The 25,208-nt window shown below is 41.6% G+C and overlaps 1 protein-coding gene across 3 annotated transcripts in view; it reads right to left on the bottom strand.

The window, feature by feature from the left end:
* Window positions 1-25,208, bottom strand: part of CD86 (CD86 molecule) — a 67,337-nt gene that overhangs the window by 30,067 nt on the left and 12,062 nt on the right. The window contains exons 1-2 of one of the 3 annotated variants that reach the window (XM_074404254.1): window positions 16,927-17,877; window positions 1,564-1,610 (exon numbers count right to left, since the gene is read on the bottom strand). In XM_074404254.1, the coding sequence (XP_074260355.1) occupies window positions 1,564-1,606 (43 nt within the window). In that variant the 5' untranslated portion in view covers window positions 1,607-1,610; window positions 16,927-17,877. The other 2 variants (XM_003941647.3, XM_003941646.3) reach the window with 2 other exon arrangements.

Raw genomic sequence — 25,208 nt, forward strand, 5'->3', positions numbered from 1 at the left:
GTACTCCAGCTTGGGTGACAAAGAGAGATGCTGTCTCAAAAAAATAATAAATAAATAAATAAATAAGAAGTGGGGTGGGAAGGGAATCTTGCTGAATATTTTCCAGAGTCTTGTCTTCTTCCCTTGCTCTCTGACACACACATATCTCCCACCTCCCCAGGAGCTAAGGTGACAGGTCATGGGTCCTGGGGGTTGGAAGCTGCTGATGTTACGTAAGTCGGTGATCAACTGGCATATCTACAGGCCTCACACTCAAGGACTCCACAAACTCAAGGTGCTCAGCAGAAAACAGAAGTCCCAAAAGGCCAATCCCAGCCAGCATGGATCTGAGGGAGTATCTCTTTGTAGTACCCTGACTCCTCATCAATCACAGCAGATATGGGGACAGTGGCCAAGGCCCTGGTGTGTGGCCATTTGGAGGAGGTGAACTCGTGACTGGTGGCCTGTGGATGCTGTAGCCAAACTTCAAGTTCAGTTCACCTCCCTGACTGGGGTGGCTTCCCTCTCAGGCCTGCAGGTGGAGAGAAGGAGCAGCGGGAAGGGGTGGACCAGGAGTAACTACAAGACACTGAGTCATAGGACACATGGCCAGGACCACGGCCAACCTCTGTTTATAGATGAAGAAACTGAAACTCAAAGCGAAGCAGCAAACAGGGAAGATCTGAGTTTTCTGAGGCCAGATGCCATTAAAATTTTAAAGGGAGGTGGTGGATAGTTAAGAAAAAGAATGTAGAATTCAAATACAAAATGCCCCTGACTGCTAACACTACCAGATGGCAGGAGAACGGGATGGAGGGAAAAGTCGCAGAGGAAGGAGACAGCAATCATAACTTACTGTGGTTAAAATATCTTACTTATCCAAATTTTACCAAAGCATAAGACACTGTGACCGCACTGCTAGGGGGCCCTTCAGAGGGTCTTGAGGGGGATTTAGAAAGGGTTGTACAAATGCGGGGCTCTGAAGCTTCAGCTTCATTAGCGCCACTGTAAATCAGCTGACGCAATTAGCCGACAATCCGTAGTTGTCACTAAGCAGTGGCAACCATGATCTAAGTGAGTGGGCTGTAGGGAAGGGCATGGGAGAGGGTAGGGAAGGCAGGGACATGAAAACCAATGCTCCGTGTGAAGGGAGACTTTTGGAATCCTGTTAGTTGTTTCCTAGGAGCGTGACAATGCCAGAAACAGGGTCAGAAAAGACCAGAAGAGAATATGTGTGGAGCAGAAGAGTCAATTCTCAGGGGCCTCAGTGCAGCAGCCTTCCCCCAGCCCCATGGGATGGGCCAGACTACCCTACTCTGAGCATCTAGGCTCACTGATGTGAGACTGCGGAGGAGGAAGCACACGGGGGAGGGCTCCATCCCAGGCTGGGCCTGCCTGCCATCAACTGCTTTCAATCATAGCACTTCCTTCTTCTCCAGGAAAGTCTTTTTTGCATGTGGTCTTGTACAACGCTCAGTAGAAAGTGAGTAAAACCCACCAAGTCAGGCCTGGGCTTGCAGTTGTCAGACTTATCAGGAGACAGTGAAAGGATTCCAGGACTTAACAAAGTTGAAAGTTTCTTACCAGAGGTCAGGACGGTCATCGCAAAAATTATACTCAGTTTCATAGTGCTAGAGTCAAAAAAGAAAAGATAAAACTTGATTAGAAAAGGAAACTGAAAACCGATGTTCACCAAAACTTGACCTGGAAGTGGAGTGTGGGATTCACTTGGGTTCTTGGGTGTTCGGAGACCATGCTAGGGGTTCATCAAAGCCATTTCCTTTTGCTCTCAGCTCCATAGATAGGTCACATTTCCCAGCCTCCCCTGCAGTTAGATAGGCCATGAGATTGGCTTCTTGCCAATGGAATTATGGGCAGAAAAGATGTTTCTTCCATATCTGACTGCTAAAGTCTCCTCTCTTTCCTCTCTCTCCTGCCCTCTTAGTAGCAGGGGATCCAGAAGAAAAGTCCAAGGGCCTAGCCTCCTAGAAAATAGCAAAGTCTTACAATGGAAGGACCTGGTTTGCTGCATAAACTAGTAAAGCAACTCTCTACACCTTTCTGACAACTGACCTACACTGGCTTGTAATATTAGCAAAAAAATAAATCTATCTTGACCAACACAATAGGCATAATGGGGGCAATTGGAGAGTGATGTATTTGTGCTTAGAAATCAGCCTTCCTTTTGTTTTTCTGTGGTTCTCAAACTTTAATGTGAGTAAAAATCACCTGGAGAGTTTCCTGGGCCTCATCCACAGAAAGTCTGGCTTGGTAGGTTGGGATGAAACCCATGAATGTTTGTGTTTAACAACATAAGGTGATGTTTATGTTTAACAACATAAGGACCAACTTTGAGAGCAATTCACTTAATCTATGTGATGAAGCCAAGAAGAGGCCAGTGCTAAACGCTTGCCCTAGAAATCTACCCAATTTGCACTGAGCGGGACTTAAGTTTGGCTTACAGCTTTCTAACAGCCAATGTAAAAAGGAAAACCTAACCAGTGAATTAATTCACATGTCTGTTCACTAATTCATAGCTCTGTCCGTAAAAACAAATCAGTTCTTTCCAGGAAAAGATGCACACCTATTCTTGATCCAATAGCAGAAATTTATTCCCCAGACGGTGTTATTTAGAAGCCATTTGTGTTTCTTTCCTCTCTACTCTCACAGCACCCAGTGCAGGGCACTGAGCTAGAAGTGCCTGCTAATTTTGTTTCCTTCTAGACTAGACCTTTTCTTTTTTTAATAAATATTTTTGAATAGATCATACCTGTGCATGGTACTAAATTTGAAAGTTAAAGGTGCTAAATAATGGAAAGCAGGTCTTCCTCCCAGCCTTGTCCCCTAGCTGTCTAGTTTTCTTCCATAGATGTAACTGGCCTGATCATTGTTACACCAGTTTCTTGCCTCTACTTAAAGCTACTTTAGACAAAACTAAACAAAAAGATAGATCCATATTCTGTTTTCATTTTCTTTTTAAGCACAAATGGTAGCATACTATGTACAGTTTTGCACACATATGATCACCTTGGAGATTATTCTGTATCAGCATGTAATGAGTATCTTCATGCTTACAGTTGCATATTAGTTTATTATATTCCATTGGACAATAATATACTTCCAGACCACTACTGATAGGTACTAAGGTTGTTTCCAATCTTTTGTTGCAATGGAAAATCTTGATTATATGCCATATCACATAAGTGGAAGTAAGCTATATTCCTATAAGTAGAATTGCTTGACCAAAGGGCCAAAGAAGAGTTGCAAATTATTCTCCTCTGAGATAATATGTTTATGCTCTGATCAACACAAGAGCACTTATTTTCATGTACCTTTTGCTAACACGTTTTCTAATTTGTGATCTTTAACAATAGGGAAGGGTGAAATTACATCATATCAGTTTTAGAAATTACTATTAGTTGTGGTAAAATACACATAAAATTTGCTGTCTTAACCTTCTGAGTGTACAGTGGTATCAAATACATTCATATTGTTGTGCAGTCATCACTATATCCATCTCCAGAACACTTTTCATCTTGTAAGACTAAGTCCCTATACCTATTCAACAACAACTCCTCATTCTCTCCTCCTCTCAGCTCTTGACAACTGCTATTCTACCTTCTGTTCCCATGAATTTGACTGCTTGGGGTATAAGTAGACTCATAAAGTATTTATCTTTTTGTGACTGGTTTATTTCACTTAGTATAATGTATTCAAGGGCCATCCATATTGTAGCATGTGTTTGAATTTCCTTTCTTTCTTAGACCAAATGATATTCCACTGCATGTACATACTACATACTACATTTTGTTTATCCATTCATCTGTTGATGAGCACTGAGTTGCTTCTACCTTTTGGCTATTGCACATATTGCTTCTATGAACAAGGGTGTATCAATATCTCTTTAAGACCTTGCTTTCAGTTCTTTTGGGCATATATCCAGAAAGGGAATTGCTAGGTCATGCGGTCATTTTATTTTTAATTTTCTGAGGAACTGCTACACTATTTTCCATAGTGGCTACATCACTTTACATTCCCTTTGACAACTGGAACAAGAGCTCCAATTTCTCCACATTCTTGCCAACACTTGTTCAACTCTCATATGCTATGATACGTAGGTTGCTGTTGGTGATTTAGAATAAGGAAATTCATAGGAATCAGATAGAGAATTCTGTTCCCAGGCTCTACCCTTGCGTGGTGTCAGCTTTGGCTCAACAGGTAATGCCCAAACTCTGAAATCTATTGGCTGGAAAGGAAGGAGACAGCAATCAGGAACCAGCCATTCAGCTCATACATGAAACACCTACTGTGTATTTCAGCAACTGAAAATATTTGCAACTAGTCATGAAGCATTAATTTTCTATGTATAAAAGACCCTCTACAAATCAATAAGAAAAATAAGAAAAAGGCCAAAGACCCAAATTAAAAGCGACCAAAACAAATGTGCAGATAGCATATGGAACTGGAAATTACTAATACATTTGAAAAGATGGTCATACTCAAAATTTAAAAATTCATTATAAAATGACAGTGAGAAACACTTCCTACTTATTAGGCTGGCTTCTATTAAAAAACAAAAACAAACAAACAAAAACAAACAGAAAATCGAGGGCCCTTTGAATCTGAACTCCCACCTAATATAGGAATCTCTCATGGTTTGCAAACCAAAAAACCATTATGTTTGACCTAACCAAAGATAATTTTTTTCTGGGGTGGCATGTCAAACAGGGACACAAATCATGTTATAGTTTACTATAAATCTAACAAATCACCATTAATTCAAATAATTTTATGAAATCAGTATTGCTCTGAGGAATCTTTGACAAATGGCCCCTGTAATTCACACAATGAGGAGAAGCCCTTACTCTCACAAGGAATCAGGACCATTTTTGACTTCCCAGTTTGCAAACTCTCACTTCCCCTGGGTTAGAAGCTGCTTCTCCTTATCTTCCTTCCGCCAATACTGGTTTTGTCTTCTGAAGCTACCCAGAGTAAGCCTAACACAGTTCTGCCAAAGTCCTTCAAGGATTTGGTGACAGCAATCACTTTTCTCCTCAAAATCCTGGCCTGGCCCAGCCGTAACAATCCTTCCAGTAAGCTTCACTAACGTTAATTTGGAGACCACGCATCATCCTAGAGGACATTCTGGACACTTAGTTTATCAGTGACCCTGTCGTAATAGGATCCTAAAATACTCAAGACTGCGTGATTTTCTTTTATGAAGTATATGTGCCCCATGTGAAGAATTTCTCTCTGCTCTAGCCATGATGTGAATGTGTGAGGGTGTGGGCTGGGTTAGGAAGCCAGTCTCTCCAATGTCATTGGCTGTGAAGAAGAGTAGTAATGTCCCTACTCCTTCTGGAATGAAACCCCAACACAACCAGAAGCCAGAACTTTCTCCAGTGGGCCTGGAAAGTGGAAACTCTTGCCTTTGGAGGGAGAGAGCAAAATGGGGAATGGGAGAGGAAAGAACCTACAGATTTATGGGGGGATTCTCTGAAAGGAGATTTCTGTCAGCTAAGCACAGAAGAAGGTCTATGAGGCGGGTGAACAAGTCAGAAACCTAAAAAGAGGAGCCTCCGTGTAACAACTGGAGGCTCATTCCAGAAACCAAGAAGAGTACCTGCCATAATCCACTTCCACTTACTTTATTTGTCCGGCCCATCAGAGAACATGAGTAAGACGTACTAATGATTAATCGTACTGTTACTGCTCACAACAGGGTGACGTTATTTGTCCCCATGTTATAGATGGAAGAATGGAGTCTCAGTGAGGTAACAGTACTTGACCTAGGCCACCCAGCTGGTAAACGGTACAGTTGAAATTTAAACCCATGCAGCCTCACTGTGTTTCTTTCACACTGGTGTAGCTCCTTTAAAAATGCCAACCAGCTTTTGCTCTGCCATGGGAGTCAGCAGAAACGACTCTGATGCTATCCAGCCTCGGGGAAACAGGGGAGCAGCACAGCCCAGGGCCAGGTGTGATGGTGACTCCTGGAATCACCAGAGAGACAGACTGGGGTGGGCGGAGAAGGGGCCCAAAAGCATCCCAATTGCATGAAGAGAGTTTCTTTCCTGAGCTGCTGTTCATTTCGCAAACAGTGCTTGAATACCCACTGTGTGCCAGGTACAGAGAGCTCTTCCCCGCTCTAAGCTGGACAGGCATCAGCTTCCCAGCGTGGGTTTAGGTTTCAGGTGCACACTACAGTGCTCCATCTAAGCCACACCTAGAAGAGCTCTGGGGAAATATGACTACTTGGGCAGAAAAAGAAGGAACAGAGAAGGGGTGTCTTTGTGACTGAGGTCTGAAAGAGCATGTGGGCTCTTATTCAGGCAAAAGGAAGGATGAGGAGAGGTGGGTGGTGGCAGCCAGAAATGGGGTGGGACAGGGGAGTGCAGAGAGGATGAAACGGGAAGTGAGAGGAGGGGCCCGCGGTAGAGGTTGGAGTGCAAAAAGGAAAAAGACTGCTTATTTCACAACCTTGTCTAGAACATTAGTGGTAACTGGAGTATCAGGAAAAATGCTGAGAAGTTTGTTGGTGCCTCAGAGAGTTATTTATTGAGGTCGTCTTCAAGGCAAACGTTTGCTATGTCTACTCAGTGTCAGACTTGTTCTAGAGGTTGAGGGGGTGTAAAAAGGTGTAGGCCTTGGTCCCCTACCCGGCACTAAAAAAGAAGAGTGTCCACAAATAACTACAAGGCAGGCTCCAGAGCCAGAGCAGAAGGCAGTAGGTAGTCCTTGGCTTCTCCTAAGGCATACAAGAGTTCTTGCCCTGCGCAAAGCAGGGGACACCACGGCCTCTGTGGAGGAAGCATTAGGTTGGCCTCAGCCAAGCAGTAGTCAGGGCCCAGCTCACTGCCTTCTGCCCGTTCATACTTGTGGTTGGACAAGCCAGGCCTGCTGGACCAGCATATCGTCAGCTCGGTGAGAGAAGGGCGTAGTTTCGGTCCAACACCAGCTGCCTGGGGCCTTGGCTTGCCTCTGGGTGTGACACGCTGTACTGCGTTAGTTCTGAGAGCACCAGGACCTGAAGCTGTATGTTTGCAGCAGCTATTACTACCATTGAGATAGTGGGAGGAGTAGGATAGACTTATTTCCTTTTTTGTAAAGTTTCTGAACTTCCAAATAAGAAGGTTACTGGGAATCAAATGTATCTGAATTTTGACAAGGCTTCAGACAGAGTATCTCATGATATACTTGAGAGCAATGTGGAAAAACATGGGATTAATCTTGATACAGTTATTACTCATTCATTCATTTGCTATTGCTTCATTCATTCATTCATTTCTTCCATAAATATTTATTGAACCAGGCATTGTGTTCGGTGCTAGGAATATAATGAGCAAAACCAGAAACAGTTCCTCTTCACGTGGTTGCCTCAGTTTAGTAGAAAAGCAAGATAGTGATCAAGTAATCACACAAAGAAATGTAAAACTAGCTATGACAAGTGCTACAAAAGAGAGGTTTGTGGTACTTTGACCGCCTATAACAGGACCAGCCTAAACTGAGATTTGAAGAATGATATGGTAGATTAAAGATAAACACATATTCTTGGCTACTCCTCCTCCCATGAAGAGGTGGAGTCTGATTTCTTCTCCTTGAATCTGGGGTAGCCTAAGTGACTTGTTTGATCACAGAATGGAGTACAAGTGATATTCTGGGACTTCGAGAGCTAGATCATAAGAAGCCTTGCAGCTTCTACCTGTCTCTCTTAGATTTTCTGGAGTTCTGGGCCACCATGTAAGATGGCCCAGTACCTTGAGGCCATCGTGCTGGTGAGGCATGTGTAGCAGTTTGGGTCAATGGTCCCAGCTGAGCCTTCCAGCCATCTCTGCCAAGTCACCAGACATATGAATAAAATCTTGGACCTTCTAGATCAGGGGTCAGCAAATTACAGCCTACAGGCCAAATCTGGCTACCACCCATTTTTATCAATAGTTGTACTGGAACACAGCCATGTCTATTGTAAATTATTATCTATGGCTACTTATGCACTACAATGGCAGAATCGAACAGTTATAATGGAGACCACATAGCCTGCGAAGCTGAAAACATTTTCTATGTGACCTTTCACAGGAAAAAACTGCTTGACCCATGCTCTAGATCAGCACTGTCCAATTAGAATATAATACAAGCCACAATTACAAGCCACAGGTATAATTTGAAAATTTCTACTAGTCACATTAAAGAAATTAAAAAGAAATAGGTAACATTAATTTTAATAACATATTTTATTTGATCTAATGTATCTGAAATACTATAATCTCAAAATGTAATAAGAATAAAAATTATTAATGGATATTTTAAATTTTTTGAGGGGGATACAAAATCTTCAAGAATCATATGGGTGGTTTATAGTCACATCACATCTCAATGAGAACTAACTGCATTTCAAACGATCGGTGGCTACCAAACTAGACAGTGCATCTCCAGATCAGCCCATCTGTCACTTAATAACATCAGGTGATATCAGTTGATGGCACAGAAAAATTAATGAGGAACAGAAAAATCAGCCAAGGCCTGCTGAAATTCCTGACCCCAAACGTTGTGAGAGAGAGTAAAGGATTCATTGTTCTAAACTGCTAAGTTTGGCAGCAGTTTGTAATGTACCAATGGGGAAACAGAACAGATTAAATAGGTAGGTGCTAAGTAGGTGAAGGGCTGGGGAGTTGACAGAAGAATGCTAAACATAGGGAAGAGCATATGCAAAGGCACTGAGGCAGGAGGGCACAGGAGAGAAGATATGAGGAGGTCTCTGTGGCCAAAATCAAGAGACAGATGGAAGACAAGGCTGAAGAGGTGAGCAGGGGCCAGAGCACACTTGTCTTATGGGTCAGTTGAAGATTTTGTTCTTTATATGTGAACCACAGAAGAAATTAGAGCTGAGAGTGACATCATCAGATTTGCATTTTGAAAAAATGACCATGGTTTCTGTGTAGCAAATGGATGCTAGGGAAGCCAGGACAGATGCAGGAAGACGAATTCGTTGGCTACTGCAGTTGTTTGAGTGAAAGAAGATGGCTATTTGGTCTGGGATAGTAGCAGCGGAAGTAGAGGGAAAGTGGATAGATCAAGAAATATTTAGAATTATAATTAACAGGATATCATGATAGATAAATATGGGAAATGAGGACAAAGCACTGATTGATTTATTCATTTATTCATTTGACTTAGTAACTGAGTGTCAAGAATCATTCTTGTCTAAAAGACTGATCCCACAGTGGATGCTACAGGACTCAGCGTTTTACTATTTCACTTTCACATATTTAGCAAAACTACTAATAAAAGCAACAGAAATTGAACTTCTGCTGTGCAGATGGCACAAAATGAGACAGCTCAAAAACTGGTTAGCTGAATTAATATTCATAAAGCCTGAAAAGAGAGACTAATACAAACGTGATGGGTCCCCTGAGGGTAAGTGTAAGAATCCGGGCTTAAGTTTTGAAATAACAACTGTGTAAGACGAAGAAGCAGATACAGGAGAAATAGTTTACCCATAGTAAACACAAAAATCACATAAATGTTAGTGTGGCATGGCTAACTAAAATTTCATCTAATTCTAGTGTAGAATTCATTCATTGAACTCTGTGCTAATCAGACCACATCGTTTGTGGTATCACGTTCAGTGAGGTCAGTTATACTTGAATGACACTGACAAATTCAGTTTATCAAGGGGAAGGGCAGAAAGGTTCACTAGTGAATAAGGAAATTACATCAAACAAAGAACAACTAAAAGGACTAATGAACCTGAAGACACTTAAAAAGATTGCAAGTTCATGCTGGCTGTCTGCAAATATTAAAGGCCCTTCCATGGCAGGATACATACACTGTTGCTGAAGGGCAAGTAGTTCTAATAACTTGAAGTCACAGGGAGCCAGATTTCAGCTCCAGATGACGGAAAACTTAATAGGGAACTACAACCAATGAGTGGATTTTCTTGGGAGGTGATAAGCTCCCTTCACCAGTACCATTCAAACCAAAGTTGGGATAATCACACAGAAGAGACATTTTAGGAGAGAATCTTGAATTGAGTGGATGGTTGAACTCCATAACTTTTCAGTTCACCTCTAAGATTCTCATTACATTTCCAGGAATAAAGAGAAATAAAGGGGAACACATGGATCCTTCATCTCTCTCACCCTGAGTCAGTTCCTCTCATTTTTAACGTATTAGACAATATGGTATATTTAAAAGATCCCTGTCTGTGTACAGTCTGCTGAGCTGGCTACAAGTGATCCAGGGCTTCAGAAGACATGGAGAATAGCAAGCACTCGTATAGCTTGGAAGGGTTGTGTAAAGGTGGTAATATTTGAACTGAGCTTTGACAGGTGGTTCAGACTTAGTCTCAGAAATGTAGTCTGGTAGCAGGAACAAAGTGAGCCAGGCATGTTAGTACTTGCAAGGGTCGGTTTCTGTTATAGCAGATGAGGCTCCACCCAGTATTGGCTCTAAGTTAAGTCAGTCCACTCATTCTGATACTCCCACTCATGAGGGCCTGAGCCACTGCACTGTTTAACAGTCTTTCTCTGAGAATTGCTGTCTTTTTGTAAAAAAATAAATAAATAAATAAATAAAAATAAAAAAAAAATTAACAATTGTTAATTTCCTAGAACTCAACGTGGTAGCTATCTGCCTCTGTCCCTGAAAGGCTTTGCAAGCTTTGCAAAATTCTTCCCAAGACAGATTCCTGATAATGTATAACCCTGCATCCAAGGCATCTGTTTAATGGGTCTCAAAGAACCGCTGCTTCCTAAAGAATCACTTTAGGGCTGATTGACTTTCACTGGACAAATATTTCAGCCATATAATTGATACATGCATACATGCACAAACGTAAAAATATCAAGCATGACCCCATGTTTGATGCTTTTCATTGGTATAGCATTCTTTAGCAACTTTCTGAGACACAATCAAACATAACAATTTTTAAGGACACATGGAAATGGAGGAGTGATCATGAAATTTTTATAGGACAATAAGAAAAGCTGACTGGACTACAGCAGAAGTTGACTTTGGACAAATAATGGGAAATTCGTTTCTCTAAGTAGAGCAAGGAGAGCAAAATAGCTTAATAGGATATGGAAAGTCAAATAAGGAATTTATATTTAACAGAAAATTGGAAGTTTGGAATTAATAATTTGGGAGCAGAAAAATGATGTAATGACAGCTTAAAGAAAATAAGCCTGTCAAGAGGTGAGGGCTGGTATCAGGGTCATCAAGAAAGCCAGACTTATAGATTTGAGATGGCGAACCTGAAGCAATAAAGGGGCAGTGTGCATGACGAGGAAGGGATGGGTGTGAGGGCTGCCTCGATGGAATATGAACACTTCCTGGTGTCTGGTGGACAGAGGAGATGACTGGAGGTGGAGACGTCCTCCGTCCTTAGCTCTGTTTTCCTCAAGCTCCCACCAGCCATGTATTCTTCTAGCTCAGGCTGGATTGTATGTCTGATTTGATTTCCAGTCTCTCCTTGGAGCAAGCCCCCTTATCCCCCATTTGTGGAGAATTTCCTGATCTAATGCTTGTTTTCTTTCATGAGTTATTCTTTCCGACAGTCATTTGGGAGCACAGTGTTTCTACATAGACAAGAGGAGAGCTGCATCAAGGACGCATAGGTACAGAGAAGAAATGTCTATCCAGATTCAGAAGGAGCAGAGGGTGCTTTTATCCACTTTCCAATATTGTAGGGAACTGAAGTATTAAAATGAAGAGTATGCTACCCTCACTGGCCTAGAAGAAAGAGCATAGTATGGCAATAGCATTTAGTTTTTCCAGTCCCCCAACAGCAAATTTGTGTATAAGACATACACCTAGTTCTCCTAGCTGTATCTGGAATCAAGACTTTCTGAGTCTTGGTGAATTTGTAAACGATTTCTTTTTGTTTCCTTTTCGCCAAAAAGGTAAGGATCATGCAAAGTTTCACAGGTGCTTCTCCTAGTCTGTGCTCTTCCACTTGAAGGCTCTGCCTGGCAGGAATGAGGCTCACAGAACTCACTGAAAGGGAGCCATGTCCATCCTGGCCCCCTAAGGTAGCCCGACTCTTGTTTTCTCAGAAACAGCATCAAGGTCAAAGAGAGAAAGACAGTGTTTCAAGGACACAACCTGAGGAGCCTTCTCCATTCCACGTACCAGGCCTACCCTGCCGCTTGGAATTCCCACATTACTCATTCCTTGGGCTAAGGCATTTTTTGAAAGCCCCTGTTAAAATGCAAATGCTAGCTGGAAGGGAAATTTTTTTTAAGCCATTAGGAATTAGGTTTAAGTTAATTTCTCTAAATAGGAAATGGAACTCAAAAAGGAATCTTATCCATCCAAGAATAAAGGAAGACTAACAGGGAATGAGATGCTTCCCAGTGTTGAGTTTTCAGGGCAGTGATGGGGAGACGGAAAGTATTGAAGACACACTTTTCTTCCTCCTCACGTGTTCAAAATGGCGCCTGTTTCTCAAACCTCAGCCCGAGTGTAAGCCAATGTACAGTTCAGAAACGACCCCGTATAAGAGACGAGAAGAGAGATAGGGACCCACAAAGGGCTGTGTGCTTAGCATATGGCCCTATCCTTTCTCCCACCTCATAAATACCCTTACTGCCTGACCATGAAAGGTAGATTGCCCACACTAGAATGGACTCTGGAGAACTACCCAGGAACCTCTCCACCACCCTCCCTGCTTGCTTTTGCTCTAGTTTTCTCTCTTTGAAGCTTCAATCTCCTGATCTAGGGACCCCTAACCTCAACTCCCACCTCAATCCGATATTTGAAACATGGTATTTTAACCTTGATTTTTCTCCTGAAGAATCTGGCCTGGCTCATCTCTTCATCTTTCATGTTTTCTCTCCACCCACCCTAGCCTCAACTCCATAAAATCCCATCCTCACCTCCACCCAGGAAGGGGGCACATGAAATCCAAGAATAATAGACGAACCCAAATATCAAATGCAAAGACTTAGTAATTAATCAGCTGACATAGTCACATAGAACAATTTCCTTCTCTTTAAATTACCATTGCTATGTAGTCATAGTGTGATTAATCTAATATGATTTCCCCACTAGGCTAGAAACCAAAAGTATAGCTTCACCTTATGTCTTTTATGCTCCCTGTTAAATCTCTAGTACTTGGGACGGAGCAAGCACTTAGTAAATATATTAGGAATACATAAATAGAAATTTATAAAAGCTCCCATTATACACAGAACGGCTCACAGAAATACTATTAATGGTATCTACAGCAGCAGACATAACATGGACTACAAGTCTGAGCACATAAAGTCCATTTTAGTCCAGAGCCTTAGTCCCAAGATTGAGGTTACATGTAAGATAAACAGTCTGTCTCCTTCATTATTACAATTTAAGAAGAGTAGGAAGTTCCCTTTGCCAAAAGTTATTTTCACCTGGCTCTCCAGAACCTTAAATTGCTATTAATGGAGGCGATATTTTAAGCCCATTTGCAAATGCAAATACGTTCACAGTATGTGAAACACAGTATGTTAAATCACTTGCCTGGGCTCTTTTTTGACCCAAGAATGTTTCTTAAATTAGTTCTTGGTCTCTGGTGCCAAGTGGGGCTAATATTGGGATGGGGTATTTGGATAGGAAGAAATATTGGGGAAGGGTCTCTGGGCCAGAGAAGGAAGGGGTCAAACAGGAAAGCCAAGTAAGTCCATTGCAGAGAGGCTGCAAGAGGAGGAAATCCCCCTCCTCCGGATTTCCCACTGGCACAGGGGACTCAGACAGGGCCAGCTGGCATCTTTGGACTGCTTCTTCTACAGCAGAGGCTGCTCGGAGACCCCAGCACCCCAAGGCCAAGAACGGCTGCCAGTTATTTGGTAAGTGGCACCTTTATTTCCTGCCTATTCTGTCTCTTAGCTCACGAAAACAGATGAAGGAATCTGGCCGGAAGAGACACACTTTTGTAATATCCCACCTCCAATATAGTCAACCTGAGAAGCAAACCTGATGGTCAAAAGTTTTAAGCATGTTCTCGGCAATCCCTTTTACGCATTCCCTGGCCGGCCATCAGCACATCAGCACTTCTGCCCCAGATGCAGCTTGCAGCTTTCTCACACCACTCCCTAGGCATCTGAGCCTCCAAAAACATACCTGTCACAAATGCCCGTCCACTGCAGCTCCAAAAAGAGACCAGATGCATAAATACAGCAGCATTCCCAAGGAACACAGAAGCAAGGTATTAAGAATAAGCCAAAAGGAGACTTTGCACGCTCTCCATACCTCCTAAGGCTCCTTGTAGAGACAGAAATAATGTCAGGACTGACGCTAGAACTCAAACGCAGAAAGGGGAACTGACTAGAGAGAAACAACACCACAGCCAGCAACAGTGCTCTTGCTTGGTTCCAGATAACTTCTGCCGTCAGGTGGGCATTTCCACTGATGAGAATGACTACAAATGTACCCTTGGAGAGTGAGTGTAAAGCCCTGGGGAAACCCCCAAAGACAGCCCCGTCCGCAAACATGACAAAGACACCTTCCCTGACAGATTCACAGAGATCCCAGAGTACACACAGCCCTTGAAGCCCATAGGTGAAAATTCAGCTGAGTTCAAATGTGGGCAGCCATGTGGCAGGCACTGAGCTCCATAGGACTTCAAAAGATAGTCTTCAATGAGTGAGGGCAGAGGCCATGTGCTTCACCTCTAGCCCTTCTCTAAAATCATTTATTAAGTACATCTCTCCACCAGTCCTGCAAGAAGGCAATTGACATACACAACCTTCATTTTCAGATGATCCTAAGCTGACCCCAATTGTATGAATCTAGAATGTTTCTGTTACCTCAGTCCACTATTCCCGGAAGTGAGTGGTACTCTTGAGTTTGGCCACAAGTCACGAGCAGAAGTGAGAAATGTGTGTAAATATCCAGTAGATTTCTCTAAACCTAGTGCTGCAGCAGGGACAGGGTTCATTCTGTATGATCCTGCCCCAGGAGCATGCCTCCGTTTTCTGCCCGGATCAGGCACTGCAAAGCCGCTGCTCCATGTGGGGGACATTTATGTGCCTCTGAGATCTGCAGCACTAGAGCAAAGAAACTGAGAAGTCACCCCTCTGAGCATGTACTCCTGATCTCTTCAAGGCTAGCCGTGTCCTGTGAAGCAGGAGACATTAAAAGTAGCAAAGTGACAGTTTGTTGTTGACGGGGTTGTGGAGACTCACCCACACAAAAGCGTGTGGTGCAAGGGAAAGAGTGTGGGTTTGGAACTGATAGGTGGGTAATTGGTCATATGTTACAATAAGTAACTGGTGGTCCAAGGTTCAGTCCTGGCTTGACCACGGGGCCCCAGACCAGGTATTGAACATGTTTGAGTGTCAGTCTTCTCACTTATGAAATGTGACTCTGAATCACTTCTTTATTGTATTAGTGTGAAAAACAAATGAGATTTTGCCTGCAAATCACATGGCAGAGTATTCTAAGTAGTTATTTCATCTTCATTATTACTTTCCTATTTTCTTTTCAGACTTTCCCAATTCTTTGACCTTTGCACAAAGGTCTCCCTTCTGTCACTAAAGAGGTCTGTAAACAGGTCTGTAAAATCCTTCACCTTTCATCCAGGGTTTCTCAAACCCACAGGGCTCCCCCATGATTTAGGGTCTTCACTCACAGGGTCATCACTTCCTCTCAGCCACTCCATGTTCAGACCTTGGAAACTTCATCCTTCATACAGATAGGTCCCACCTGGGATTTTCCTCTGGATTTTACAATCACAGTTTTTTGTTGTTGTTGTTGTGGTTTGAAAGGGTCCATTTGATTTTCTTATTGTAACATATGACCAATTGTGCACCTATCGGAGCACAGGGGAAGTAACTCATATTTCACTTAATTTTCAAGTTTCCTTTTTTTCCTTGTACTGAGCAGTCCAAATATAAACAGGCTAAATTGAAAGGCTAGCTATCAAAATATTTGGAGTAGTATTTTCCAAACTTTCATAATTCTAGCTACTAGTACCACTTCATATCGATGTAAAATCTGTTCCATTATATAGTATTTTTTATAACTTACTTTTATTTAGAAAGAAATCTTTATGTCAATACTAAATTAGAAAGCAGTATGATTTTCCATAAACAGATCAGTGAAAATGACATGTCTCATTGCGCTTTGGAGTCACAGAGACCCCTGCGTTCAAACCCTGCTCCACTACTTAATACCTGTGTGTTCTTGGGGCAGTTATTTAACCTCTCTGAGCCCTGACTTCCTCACAGAAGTAACACTAAATATCTCATAGGCATGCCATGAGGATTAAATAGAATGGCATATATATGGTGCCTAGCACACATCCTGGCAATAGAAGGCTTTGAAAAAAATGTTGTTTTATTGTTTTCTCTTCCATAGCACTTCTTTAATCTACTGATTTCAGTTCCTGCTTAGAGCAGCCTCCTCCAATGCTGTACATAGTAGGATTTTAAAAGGAATGAAGGGAGATGAATGGTGAGGCAGGTAGCAGAAGTGAGAGGAGACATGGTATCATGGAATTATCTTATTCTCCAACTTAGCTAGAGTTGTTGGGCTGTAAGGGACCTCAAAAGTCATCATTCCAGTCTCTCACTCAAGCAAGGACCCCTTCAATGTCATGACAGATGCATGTCTAGCCTGTGCTTTCTTACATGTCAAGTTGAGAAATTCACTGTCTGGTACGAGAGTTAACAGAAAAATGCCTTTTTTATAAATAGTTCCCAAACTACTGCCACTCACTGTTCAGATCCATAAGTACCATCTAGTTGTCTCTGTCCTGTTTTCTAGAACTACCAGAACATGCTATTTTATCCTTTTACATAAGCTCCTCCAAATAGGTTAAAGCTGATTTTGTAAATTTCCTTCATAGTCTCTTCTCTCAGCTAAATACTACTGGTGTCCTCAACTTCCCCTCATGTCAGTGGTCTCTGAGACCCTAATCCATTGGCAGCTGTGCCACCAGCACCCTTCTCCCTGAGTTAGTCAACCTACCTCCTTGCAGAGAAGGCTCTCAGGGCAGAACAGGCAGTGACAAGATCACTTTTGTTAATGAGTTAGAGATCGAAATTAGCCTTTCAACAGTTGCAGGAGGTTGCTGACCATGGCTTTTTCTTTTCTTTTTTTTTTTTTTTCACATGTCAAGTCAGATCACAACTCCCTTGCCCCATCTTATTTGTGTGACAGGCCAGCAGTCAGCCAATCAAAATTCCTCTGACTCCCACATATGTCATCAGAGCCAAGGGTGAAGCAGGGCCAACCGTGATGGTGGTCAACAATGTTGCCCTTGGCTGACAGGAGGCTGAGTCCAATGGAGAAGATCAGTTCCCTGTGTTTGGTGAGGAGGAAGTTGCTGGTGAGGAGGAAGTTGCTGAGGTTACTTCAGAAAGCTGCTTTCTGTGTGGGGCTGCTTCCTCCACTGCCTCATTCTCGGATGTTCTCAGGTCTGAAGAGGCCAAGGCTGCAAGGAAAAGCAATCAGAGGGGAAGAGGCTACACATGGCAGCTGGTGTGTATGGGGGTGGAAGTTGCCCTCACCAAACTTCACCGGACAGGGTCCCCTGAGGACCACACAGTCAAGATTTACTCCGTGTGCTAGAGCCAGAAACCCATGCGAGTCTAGAAACATCTGAACATTCAGCTGAGTTTTCCAATTTCAGCCATCTGTTTGTTGCTATATGGAAGTAGCCTCTTGTGGACAGTGGTCAAGTCTAAAAGCACTCTAGGAGGCAGCGCTGATGGTAGTTTTAAATTAGAATAAAGTAGTTTCCACACAAATAATTAGAGCAACATTATTTATTGAAATGTTAGTGTTTGTTTTCTCAGCTTTCTTGATGCAGAGATTTGTGTAAGGGAAAAAGCAGAAGAGATAAAAAGTCAAAGGCTTATCCAGACATTTTTTTTTTGTACTTTAGGTTCTGGGGTGCATGTGCAGATCATGCAGGGTTGGTGCACAGGTACATACGTGGCAAGGTGGTTTGCTACCTCCATCCCCCGATCATCTATATGTGGCATTTCTCCCTGCATTATCCCTCCCCACCCCCCACTGTTCCTCCCCTAGTTCCCACTCCACCCCCCCACCCCCGCCCCACCAACTGACCCCCGCGTGTGATGCTCCTTTTGTGAAAGCCCACGGAAGAGATAATACAGGTGGCTTAGAGGTGAAAGAAGAGGGAAAGAGTGCTTTTGAAATGCAAGAGGAAGGGAGGGCAGGGGATGGTTGTACGGGTCCTGTGAATAGTAGAAACCCAACTACTCCTCCAGCTGTGGTCCCGAGGGGGTAGCAACCTAAGCTGTGATGGCTTATGCCTATAGAGGCAGCATACTTGGCTCAGGGGGCTCAGCCTCAGTAGATATTCTCATTCCCCACTGTGGCATGGGAGCAGGGAGCTGCCAGACTTCACAGCCCACTACGGGCTCTGATACCAAGGGTGCCAACAGCAACCAGGACAGACTAGGGACTTGAGGCCCTTCCATCATTTTCCAGGTACCAGTTGAATTTCTCGAATTCTGACTGGGCTGCAGGAAAGGAAGAAGACTCCTGTGTGACCCAGTTGCAGTCTCTTGTTCAACTGGCAGAATGGAGGCTCCCAGGTGGGATTAGGTTGAGTTAAAGGACATTTTCAAAGTGATGATTTCTTATGTAATTGGATTCATGGACAGAAATTCATATCCTATGCATAATATAATCTATGTGAGAGGGGCCAGTATTTCACCGTAAACACAGTTCCTGAATTATTCTTAATTTAGAAGTGATGGAGCTCAGGACTGGGTTGTCTTCTTATTCTCAGCCCTGCTGCAAAACTGCCAATAAAGCAGGCTAGTCAGCCACAGCCCCCAGGACTTGACACTCTCCTTTTAATAAAACCCTGAGGTGTCCACAGTTCCCTAACATCACCTGAGGATGAACATAAGACATTTGCAATAAATTTTCATTTTTACTCCTGCTGTAAATTGTATTTTTAAAACACTTCCTCCTTAAAGCATAAACACGTATCAACCATTATATGAACACAAAGACATGCCACAGATTAGGAAAAAATATTTGCAAAAGATATATGTCATAAAGGACTTGTATCCAAATATAACTCAAAGATAAAAGAACAAACAACCCAATTTAATAAGGAGCAAAACATCTGAACATATCGCCAAAAAAGGTGTACAGACAGCAAATAAGCATATGAAAAGAAGGTCAGCATCATATGTCATTAGAGAATTGCAAATTAAAACAGTAAGATACCACTACATATCTACTAGAATGGCTAAAATCCTAAAATCTGACAATACCAAATGCCACTGAGGATATGGAGCAACCAGAAACCTCATTCATTGCTGGTAAGAATGCAAAATGATAAAGCAACTTTGGGAGATAGTTTAGTAGTGTCTTAAAAAACCAAATATACTCTTACCACATGATTCAGCAGTCACACTTCTAGGTATATTTACTCAATTGAATTAAAGACTTACGTCCACACAAAAACCTACACATGAATATTTATAGCGACTTTCTTTATAATCACCAAAAACAGGAAGCAACTAACACGCCCCTCAATTGGTAAAGCCGTGACACATCCAGACAATGGAATATTATGTAGTAATAAATGGAAATGAGCCATCAAGACATGAAAAGACATGGAGAAAACTTCAATGCATATTGCTTAATGAAGAAGCCAGTCTGAAAAGGCTACATACTATATGAATCCAATGATAGAACATTCTGGAAAAGGCAAAACTGTGGAGACAGTAAAAAGATCAGTGGTTGCCAGGGGTTGGGGAGAGTTGGGAAGGGTGAACAGGCAGAGCACAGGGGATTCTTGGGGCAGTGAAGCTATTCTGTGTGATACTATAATGATGGATACATGACATTATGTATTTGTCAAAATCCATAGAACTATACAACCCAAAGAGATGTAAATTATGGGCTTTAATAATAAATCAACAATCATTTAATTGGTAAGAAATACATCACACTAATGCAAGATGGTGATGATAGGGACAATTTTATGCCACACAGGGAGTAGATGGGAATTCTTGTACTATCTGCTCAATTTTTTGAAAATCTAAAACTGTTCTTAGAATAGTTTGTTAATTTAAAAAAAAAAAAAACCACAATAACCACATACATGGATTCCTGGTAACGTAACTAAATTACTAATGTGACATTTTAGAAGGCTTCTAGACTACTGGGAAAGAAAATTAGCATCATTTTCACAGTCCACATGTTCACTTCCCCATGTTGCACACTTGGAATCAAATGCTATACATAGAACCTTGTTGTGAAAAGTCTGATTTTGTATTTCTGCCTTCTATTTTGACACTTTCTGCATTTTTCTGTTGCAGAACCCTAGACCAGGCATCCCCAAACTTTTTACACAGGGGGCCAGTTCACTGTCCCTCAGACCGTTGGAGGGCCGCCACATACTGTGCTCCTCTCACTGACCACCAATGAAAGAGGTGCCTCTTCCTGAAGTGCAGCGGGGGGGCCGGATAAATGGCTTCAGCGGACCATATGCAGCCCGCGGGTCGTAGTTTGGGGATGCCTGCCCTAGACTTTTATGTCAATTCCTTAGATGAATTAAAGAAAGCCCCAGTTTTCTAAGGGCCAGATCAATTTTAGCAAATAGCTTTCAGTTCCATGTTTCTGGAGGAACATTCTTAGAAATGTAATGAGTTTCTTGTTTCTTTGAGGGGTGATACAGTTTTAACTTGTACTTTAAAAGCAAATTTTACATAGTTAAGCATTAGAAGTTGAGTATTTTTCTTGGTCTGAGACAAAATTTTGCAACCTTAGCATTTATATTATACCAGTGAGTTACCGAGGTAGGGAGGGATGGACCCTCACTCTCGTAACCTCTAACATGTACTCCACTGCCATCATAGGTCGGCTTTTTCTGACTCCCTAGTTGCCCTGGGGAATCTTCTTTTATTTACTTTCTCATGATGCAAACTCTCACCTACCATTAATGCATGCTAAGAAAGAGGCAACGGGTATTATTTCTTAACTTGTATTTCATCAATTTCTGAAACTAGGACCCGAGGACACATTTTTGTCTAGATGTCTTTAAGTGAGAAGTCAGAAAGGCAAGGGACACCAAGAGGTATTTTCAGGATTCTACAAGTGAATGCAAAAGACTGTCCGTCTTTACTTTCTCTCAAAATCACATGGTGGCTTTAGTAGCAAAATACATTTATTTGGATTGAAGAATGAATTTGCTTATATTAAAAGGTAGGTTCAGGAAAATTTGTCAAAAGAGTAAGCATTAGGGTGTATGCATTTTAGAAAAAGTACCATTGTACTGGGGATATGTACAGCCTTCAGATGTGCAGTTGTTTTAGCAGAATGGGCAATGTGGAAGATGAGGAGGATGAGCTCCCGGGTAGAGCTCAGGATAGTAACAACCACAGCATGTGGGGGATCAGCAACCCCATACCCAGGGTCTAAGTGAGGTCTATAGTCTGATGGAGACAGGGCAGAGTGGAGTCAAGGTGTGCTGGGGCATGCCTAGAACCAGGAGCTCCTGAGAAGTGTGTGGAGCAAGGTCTATCCCCTATGAGAGCAGGCCAGAGGGGCCAGTGGGGACCTGGACCACAGGGCAGGGAAGCAAGGCTAAGCCAGAGAAGGACGGTAGTGTGGGGAACTGATGGCAAGGACTGTAGTGTGGAGAACTGATGGGCTCACAACTCACCCCATGGACACTAAAGACCAGGATCATACGGAGCACCTCTCCTTCCTTGCCTGCCTGTCGTGTATCCCAACACCTCATGGCAGGGGTTGGCCAAGGCTTCAGAGGTGTTATCAGGGCTGCATAGGAACTGGCAATTGCTATTGACTCTAGTAACACACAAATACGCACATTTTCATGCCTTGCCTTTGTTCCTATCCATCTTCAAACCTCAGTAATGTTTCCTATTTTCTAATAACACCTTAAAATTCACAGATGTAATTGCACCATTTGGAATTTCTGGTTTTTAAAAATTTCCTTCATTCAATCAACAAATGCTTAACTAGCCCTGACTGAATGAAGGCCCAGGATTGCTCTTGAGATCTAAAGTGAGCTATGAAGTGTGGTCCCTGCTCTCCTAGAGAATATAGTTGAATGCAGGAGACCTACACTGACCTAATAAAGACAAGGTGCTTGCCACCAAGTGATTGTCAACACTTACAACTTCCATTATGTATCATGTCCTCATGATTAAACACCATCTTAAGAGCATGAGGTAGTCTAAACAGGCTGTGTAGGTCACAACTAAGAAAAATTTTTCCCAGTCTCTTGTCTCAGGAATGTTTCTCGACATATCTGTTCTCCTTCTCTTCATTTTTTAAATGGTTAAGGTGTCTGCATAAACATTTTTCCTGGATAACACTGTATAGAGAACTTCCTTGGGGAAGGATGGTCTAAGTGATTTAATTTTCTTTCCAATTTAATACTTTTGTATTCTAGCTGTTCAGTAGGATTTACAATCTAATCGTACAATCTTAGGACTTCTGATAGGTTATACAAAAGATGGTCTATTATTTAACAAATAATATAACTATGTAAAATGTTTCTAATACAAATGAAGTGTATACAGTAGCACATTTAAAACTTAAATACCAATAAATTACAAACATATGTGATTTTACTTTTCAGAACTCAAAGTAAATATCTGATTCCAAACTTATCTTTTCAATCTTTAGTCTTATCTGGGAATATTAAACCAATATTTGAAAGACTGTGACTGTGAATTTAAGTGGCTTGTTTGCTTAAGGGTGTACATTTACATATTCTGAGAAACTGTCATTTCTTTACAAAGTCTGTGACATTTGTCATTTTCTTTATAACCTCAGTTAGAAAAAACAAAATGAGGTAACATTCTAAACGTAAAAGTTGGTTGAAGGTTAAGTCCATATTTTTTTCTATGTGTGCAGGGAAAGGAATATAATACATAACAGAACTAACACATTTTAACAAATAGCAGCATATTTAAAAATTGGGGAAGCACGAAGATCTGTGAAAACACCTTATGTAAAATATTTATTTGAGTATAAATTAAATGTACACCATAAAGTAAAATATTTAGATTGGGCTATATAGAACACAGGCAATATGACTAAACTTGTTAAAAAACAAAACCAGTGATTTTTTCAGTGGTTTTTTTTTTTTTTAAGTTTCCATTTCACAACAGAGGTGGGGAGGAAGCACTGCATGTTCAAAGACTTACTTCCCTGTGGCATCTTCATGACCAAAAGCAAGGCACGTAACACTTCCGTGAACCCTCAAAATGTGCACTTGTTAAGCTGAGTTTGTAGTTTTCCAGTTGGCGATACAGAATCATAGAGTTGCAATTTTCGTAGCTCCCTACTACTTCCATCACATGCTTTATCTGGAAGATTTGAAGGGTCTGCCACCACACAGAACCATTACTGAAATAAATTTTCCAGTAGAAAAAGATGTCACTCTGTCTATTCTTCAGCAATGTGAGTAAGGCATGGCCTCTTAAGGCTATCCTTTTCAGAGCCACAGTCTTGAAAATTGGTTTAATGCTCCTAGGAAAGACTAAAGACTGAAAATATAACAAGTTTGGAATCAGATATTTACTTTGAGTTCTGAAAAGCAGCATCACAGATGTTGGTAATTTATTGGTATTTAATTTTTAAATGTTCTACTGTATACATCCTTTAAATGAAGAAAAGTGTCTTAATTTCAGCTTTACTCAAATCTTATTTAAGATTGCAAATGATCTTAACTTGCACTCGTTGGCTGTAGTTTTAATGTGAGGAGTTGGAATTTTTAAGTAGGACAGCATTTGTAAACCAATTTGATCTTTGCATGTGGTAGATTGTAGACAAAATATTGCATTTGAGTTGCATTTTCACTGTGCAAGGCCTATTTGCATACAAACAAAAGAGATTATTTTTAAAAGAGATTTTCTGTGTTTTTGTTTTGGTCTCTTGGGATGACTGTGGTAAGGAAGAAGGGACCAGGCCATTTTCACACCTTGGATTTTACATGTTGTGCTTATGTCACACTGTATTCTTTCTTCCTCACCACCCATTTTCAATTCATTAGTGGCCAGTTTTGGAGTCTCTGTCACCTCTTGTCTCGATAATTGATTGCAACAGGCTTGTAGCTGGTTCCCTTCATTATAACTCATGGAAAACAATTTGATTATGAAACTTCCTTCCTTTAAAGACCCACTCCTTACTCCTCATTAGTTAGTGGTCATGCTTCTTAACAAGACACACAAGGCCTTTCAAAGTGTGAATCAATTTTTCTCTTCTGATGTTATCACCCAACCCGTACAACTGCCCCCACAACTCATACAACAGTTACACTTGAACCGTTCACTATTCCCTGATTGTCTTCCCCACTGTCCCCCACCCCTAGACCCTTTGAAAACTTTTTGCCCCCTTTCCCTTTGTGCAAGCGATTTCTTCTGCCTGGAATGTCTTCCCTATCTTCTCTACTGCAAAACTCTACTCTTCCTTACATACCCAGATTACTCCACAGTTGGAGCGTGAACCCTTCCCTCTTTTTTTCACCGTATCTTTATCTTATTCAGTCCCTGTTCACACTATTTTTCCATTATCACAGTTTCCTCATTGTGTTAAAAATCCACTGCTCATACAGTTGGCCTGTTCTGAGTTCCACAAGTTTGGGGAACATGTTTCATTTCCCTTTGTACTCCTGGTACTTTGCATAGTAAAAGGCCCAGAGTGGAGGCTCAGTAAATGTCTATTTATTAAGGTCAATATCTATTAACTGATTACTATAGCTAGGCACTCTGCTAGAACTCTAAGGCACTCCAAGTATTTTAAATGTATTACTTCATTTAATCTTCACAATAAATATATTTTTAAAAATTTATAGGTGAGGAAACTGCCTTTCAAAAGATTTTGGCCACCTGCTTAGAATCACACAGCTGGTGTGACCCTCAATCTTTTAGCAGGATATAGAATTGAATCTGTTTTCATTTCTAGCTGATAATGCGATGTTACCACCATTAGAATGTCATATAGATGTCAGTGTCCCTTTCTTGGCCAGAATGCTGAGCAGGTGGGCAGTTTTTGAATAAGTCTCTCTACTCTGCTCTTTACTAATTGTGCAACCTTAGTTACTAATTTTTTCTGAACCTCAATTTCCTCATTTTTTTCAATGAGGAAAACAATATCCTAACCTATGTACTTACTGTAAGGATTCAGGGACAACACCTGCTATGATTTGTGCATGTTCCTGAGAAAATTCATGTGTTGGAAATTTGACAGCCACTGTGGCAATGATGAAAAATTGGTTTTTT

Source organism: Saimiri boliviensis, chromosome 8 (assembly GCF_048565385.1).
Source record: "Saimiri boliviensis isolate mSaiBol1 chromosome 8, mSaiBol1.pri, whole genome shotgun sequence".
In the NCBI taxonomy this organism is placed as follows: domain Eukaryota; kingdom Metazoa; phylum Chordata; class Mammalia; order Primates; family Cebidae; genus Saimiri; species Saimiri boliviensis.